The sequence below is a fragment of the Etheostoma cragini genome, chromosome 11 (assembly GCF_013103735.1).
Source record: "Etheostoma cragini isolate CJK2018 chromosome 11, CSU_Ecrag_1.0, whole genome shotgun sequence".
NCBI lineage: Eukaryota > Metazoa > Chordata > Actinopteri > Perciformes > Percidae > Etheostoma > Etheostoma cragini.
Genome location: NC_048417.1, coordinates 22,874,039 through 22,880,300, shown reverse-complemented (window position 1 = coordinate 22,880,300; position 6,262 = coordinate 22,874,039). Strand labels below are relative to the sequence as shown.

General features: G+C 40.9%; 1 protein-coding gene across 5 annotated transcripts in view; it reads left to right on the top strand.

Annotated features, from left to right (window-relative positions):
• Positions 1 to 6,262, top strand: part of hdac4 (histone deacetylase 4) — a 135,474-nt gene that overhangs the window by 99,743 nt on the left and 29,469 nt on the right. For all 5 annotated transcript variants that reach the window (XM_034884734.1, XM_034884733.1, XM_034884732.1 and 2 more), the window contains one exon: positions 4,571 to 4,822. In XM_034884734.1, coding sequence (XP_034740625.1) covers positions 4,571 to 4,822 — 252 coding nt within the window. The remainder of the gene's footprint in view (positions 1 to 4,570; positions 4,823 to 6,262) is intronic.

The following is a 6,262-nucleotide window of genomic DNA, read 5'->3' as shown; positions in this document are numbered from 1 at the left end:
GGGGTCTTTTGTGACCTCTTGGATGAGTCGTCGCTGCACTCTTGGGGTAATTTCGGGCGGCCGGCCACTCCTGGGAAGGTTCACCACTTTTCCATGTCTTCGCCATTTGTGGATAATGGCTCTCATTGTGGTTTGCTGGATTCCCAAAGCTTTGGAAATAGCTTTATAACCCTTTCCAGACTGATAGATCTCAATTACTTTCTTTCTCAATTGTTCCTGAATTTCTTTGGGTCTCGGCATGATGTGTAGCTTTTAAGGATCTTCTGGTGGACCTTACTGTGTCAAGCAGCTCCTATTTAAGTGATGCCTTGATTGTGAACAGGTGTGGCAATAATCAGGCCTGGGTGTGGCTAGAGAAATTGAACTCAGGTGTGGACAACGACAGTTATAGTATGTTTTAACAAGGGGGGCAATCACTTTTTCACACAGGGCCATGATGGTTAGGATTTTTTTTTCACCTTTAATAATAAACACCTTCATTTACAAATTGCATTTTGTGTTTACTTGTGTTGTCCTTGACTATTGTTTAAATTGGTTTGATGTTCCGAAACACTTAAGTGTGACAAACATGCAAAGGAACAGGAAATGAGGAAGGGGGCAAACACTTTTTCACACCACTGTATGTCTTATCAATCTCAACAATTTGATGAGCTAGATCTAAACGCTCTTTATTGGATTGCCACTTCATTCGAGCTGTGTAAAATATAATCTACCCACTCTGGTAAGCCTTTAGGGCATCACATACGATCAAGCTAGACATTTCAGGAGATACACTCCTTGAATAAACTCCACAAATTTATCATCAGAGAGCAAAGTTGAATTGAAACTGCACTGCTTACATTTCCGAGGGAGATCTGGAAGGGACACGGCCAGAGAATGACAATATTCTGATATTCACAGGACTGCAACAGGGATACAAGTTGATTATCGAGGAAGAAATAGTCGATTCTAGTATACGTACAATGAACATGAGAGAAAAAAGAGAATTCCTTATCTTGTGGGTGTAAAGAGCGCCACATATCACATGCATACAGAGAGAAAGGCTTGAATAACACAAGCAGATTTACCTACTGCACTGGGTTAGTAGAGGATCGGTCTAAATGGGGCTCTAACCAACAATTGAAATCACCGCCAAGTATAATTGAGTATGTGTTCAGGTCTGGAAGTAATGAAAATAGCCGCTCAAAAAAAACAACTTCTTCAACATTCGAGTCATAAGCATTGACAAATGCCACTAGGGTATTCTATAATTTCCCAGCCGCAAACAGATACCGACCAAACTTGTCAGATATCACATTATGTGGCACAAAGGAAATGTTGTAGCTGATAAGGATTGAAACGTCTCTCTGGCCTTAGCCTGGAAGGAAGAGTGGAACCCCTGCCCGACCCAACCTGACCCAATAAAAGACGGCCATTGTCCAAGCTAAGAATATGAGTTTCTTGCATAAAGGCTATTTTTGTTTGGAGTTCTTTGTTTCTTTTAGATTTAGACCTTTGACATTCCAGCTCACTAGATTAAGGTGCTTATCCATGCATAATACATAAAACAAGGTTATCTGTAGATACAATGAAACAAATGACAGGGTGAAAACAAAGCAACAGGTCGAAAGTGGCTAGTGTAAAATAATGTACTTAAATATATTGTTAAAGTGTTATTGGCAGTGACTGAATTTGGCAGTGTAACCATTTCCATTCCAGGGGCTTGCCAACATTAATCCAAACCTTTGTATTCCTAAGTAAAAAGCTTACATCTGTGATTAGGCAAGAATAAACTTGAGCGAGTAAGTTGTGTAAGTGGCACAGATGATGAACAGTCAAAGTATTGGCACTGTAACCATATCTAATTAATGCTGCTATTTATGGACGCACTTACGGTAAAATCAGCAAAAGGATCTGACAGTAACAGCTACAGATACTTAAATGCAACCACCATGAATACTTTTTAATTGTTTTCCCAAAGTCTGCTCTCGGCATATTGCTGCTTTGGCTAAAATAATTTGTTAGAACATTTTTAATGTATTGTGTTTCTTTATAATATGATTGTACAGTTCCATGGCCATTGGAGTTTTATACCCAGTAGTCCCATTCTTACACTATTCATGTAAATAAATAACGTGCCCCCAGCAAGTCATTGACTCTGTTTCTGTGTCTCTTGACTGCCTCTCAAACAACATAGTACAATGGAAAAATGTAGAAGTACCCCCAAGAAATACTATTGATTGCTGCATTTGAAAGTCAGTTTCTGAAAAACGATACTTTTTCCATTTAACAAGAGGAAGTGCAGTGCTGTTACAGAGATAATGACCATCATGGCTGCCATTACATTTGATACTTTCTGTATGTAAGAGTTCAGTATCACAAACTTTCCTTACAAATGTCCCACTGGTATGGTATGTTTAGTTTTATTGATCGACCCTGTTCACCATTGGACATCCTCCACTTTGTAAAACATGACTCATCCTCCCTCGTTGACATTTTTTAGTCAACTCAACAATGAAAAGCGGCCCTTCCTTCTAACTTTATGTCAGTCAACAGTCATGTTGGCAGCAAAGTAAGGAATGAAAGAATCTTGAAAGACTTCCAAACCGAGCCTGCTGCTTACCTTTAATTAGCTAAGGCAATACTGGGTTATACTCACTGCCATATTGTTGTGAGCGTGTGAGAAAAACAGACAAGCGTCAACTAGTGTCAAGTTTCACTGAAAAATAGGTGCACGACGGCGCTACTCATGTACTGATAACTGACTGGTTAGTGGTTGATCCAGGTCCACTGAAAGAGGTCTGATAACAAGTATCTTTATCCTCAATTTCCACTCGATGAACACACACTCATTTCTCCAACAGTATGTGGATGAATAGATGGCTGTGGTGATGGCTTCCTATATCAGCAGCTATTTCCTCTCTTTAAGTTTTAGCAGGGTTGGAGGAAGAGAAAGAGAGCACAACAAGAGAGAAAGGAAGAGTGAGAATCAGTGTTTTGAATTTTTTGGGAGAAGAGGGAATGGGATGAGGCAAGAGTCTGCTCACTGACGTCAATGGACTGTTCCCTAGGCAATATGCCAGCCGTGCGTGTGTGTGTGTTTGCGTGTGCGTGTGCGTGTGCGCGTGTGCGTGTTCCATGCACAAACAGTGGGTCCACTCCAATCATGACCGACACATCAAGGTTGAGGTCTTTGACGACGGGGACAGGGGACAGCTGCCATAACAAGATTCCTACAATCATCCCCTCCCCTCCCTCCCTCATGTCCTTTGCTCAGTTTTTCTACTCTTGTGCAGGCCCAGGCATACTTTCAAATATTTGTCATAGAGATCTTTAAATAAATAAATTACCTAGAGTACATGTCTGGTTTATCTCTGTGTGTACAGAACGTCCAATTGCCTGGCTAATGTTAGCTTTCGTCTGGTTCAACTTAAGGTCTTTTACATTGTTGTTATGTTCTCAGACCGGTCAGTTAGCTATTGTTGGAATGAAACACATTTTCAGTGGACCAACACTTGTTAAAGCGACATTAGAGAACTTCTTGTGACTTAAAATAATGTTTCCAAAATCGCTTTAGTGGTTCATCAACTCGTAACAGGGTGAACGGCTCTCTACCGGCTATAACCGCGCTATGTAAGTTTGCCAGATTGGGTAGCGGATCTGTAGTTCCAATGAGACATAAGGGGACAACTCCATTTCCAACCTGTAGGGGGACGGAAGCAGGAAAAGTTACATGGTGTGCTTTAAGGCGGTGCAGGTTGTATGGCATCATACATCACAGTCCCTAGTGGTGGAATGTAAATAAGTACATTTACTCAAGTACTGTACTTAAGTTCAATTTTGAGGTACATGTAGTTGAGTATTTCCATTTCATGGTACTTAATACTTCCACTGCACCACATTTTAAAAGCCAATGTTATACTTTTTACTTCACTATATTTATTTGACAACAAATAAATTTATTTAACATATTTTGGTTACTTTGCAGATTAAGTTATAGATGCAAAGTACAAATTCACTAATGCATTATTATGTATTGTTATGGGTTTAGCTACCCGGAAGTACCTAAAGTAGTCAAAATTAGCTCCACCTTCACCTGCTGCAACATTAAAGGGATGAACATATTATTGCATCTATAATTATATTCCAATAATATAATTCCGTTCTCCATTAGGACTTTTACTTTTACTTAAGATTTTTCATGCAGGTCTTTTACTTACAGACACTAAACTGCAGTGTTGCTTTTTTGACTGAAGTAAAAGGTCTAAGCACTTCCACCACTGGATGTCCCTGACTTTCTCTCAGTATTGAATACATGTCTTGTCTCATGAGGATTTCTCCTCTAAAACATTTTATTGGATTTATTACAGGGCTGTTGTTGAGAGCTGGATTCACCATATAATTGGCAACTGTGTACGCAAGAGTGTTTCATGATTTTGTTTATTTTAAAATTCCTAAGCTTAACTTCTTGAATTATATTAAAACCAAATTTTCTGTAATTTTCCTTTGCAACCCTATGCATGACTCAATGGAAATCAGGCCCCCGATCATAACAATACTTCTCACCTGAACATGTCTGTTTGTCTTCTAGATCATGTCCAAGCCCAGTGATCAGGTCTCCTTAGCGAGCTCCAGCACCTCAGGGCCAGGCAGGCAGCACCAGAGTCACCCAGAGGAGACGGAAGAGGAACTCAGGGAGCACCAGGGCCTCTCCCTCTCATCCTCGTCCTCTCCATCCACACAGGAGACCGGGCCTTTGCAAGGGCTGGTCATCAAGCAAGAGCCTTCAGACCCCCAAGAGCAGGAGGAGAGAGATGCTGAGCAGGAGTTCCTGTTCCGACAGGTGAGGAGGCGGGAGTGGAGAGGAGGTGAAGGACTGGTGCAGGTGGGAGTGGGAAGGAACGCTACGCAGGAGGGATAAGCAGGAAGAGGAAAAACGCTGCACAGAAAGATTAAAGCGATCTGCTTGCAAATGTTATTCTTGCACGCATCAAATCCCATCCCAGTAACATTATCTCATTATGTGTATGAATTCAGGTTCAAAGTGACTATAACTACATATTATGGAGGAATTGTTTTCACTGGTTGAGAAAATGTTAGGGAAATGGATGAGAGCTACAGTATCTGACAGCAGTGACAGATGGAGCTAGTAGGGACTGACTGAAACATGACACTCTACATTCAATCTGCCTGACTGTCAGTCCAGCCCACTCTCTGGAATATTTTAAGTTTTTAGTCACGTAGAACGTGCTTAAACACACCACTCTTGTTTCACTAATGCAAAGAAGTGTTTTTTTTATTTTTTATGAATGGCTTACAGCTTCTGTACCTCCTCCATGCTACTCGCTAGCACGACTCCACAATAACATTCTCATGCTTTCAAAATGTATTTGGTTCTCCCACACACAGAAACCCTCACCTCAGTCTGCAGTTTTGCATTCCTTGTTCATGGAAAAATATTCTCTATCTCGGTATTTCTCTCTCACACACACACACACACACGCACACGCACACCCTTACACAGGCAGGACACCATGTCCTCATCTGTCTAGCCCATCCCTGCTGTCCGCTCAGCCAAATTCAATCAGGCACTCCTTTTACTGTCGCCATGGCGCCCAATGTGAGCAGACACGCCCTACAGGATTGCTTGGTGAGACTCTTTTGAGTGAAAATGTCAGATATTTAACTCAGGTACATGAATACTTGGGTAAAGTTCCCATGCACTTACATGACACATATTCTAAGGAAATCTTTAATAAGTAGATGTTCTGAAGGCAGTTTGGTGGCTCATTATTTCTTTGTATTATAAGATCATTATATGATCTAGGCTGCTCCCTTTTATAATTTTATGAAGAGAATAATCATAAGTGTGTGAGGTCAAGATGATAATCAAGTGGTTTTAGATGAACAGTGTCCATTCTCCTGGTCAATAGTCAGGTTTAAGTATAGTATTTTGAAGTGAATGCTCACATGAAAGGTGTCCTAAGACATCTAAGTTAATAACCTGTCAATTAGATATCGCACAGTTTTTCAGACATTGCTTCCATATTTTTGTGGTGTTGTCATGTGAACACTGTAAATAACAGAAAACCCGTTTGTCACTGTGTAACATACCTTCAACTCTAAAGAATGCTGCCTTTTTTATGGAGTACAGTAGTTTGGAATTTGCAAGTATCTAGTGCCATCTCCTGGTAAGAGAAAGATATGACACTCCAGCAGTCATTCAGTACCTCAACATCAACAGGGTAGCTGTGTGTGTGTGTGTGTGGGGGGGGGGGGGGGG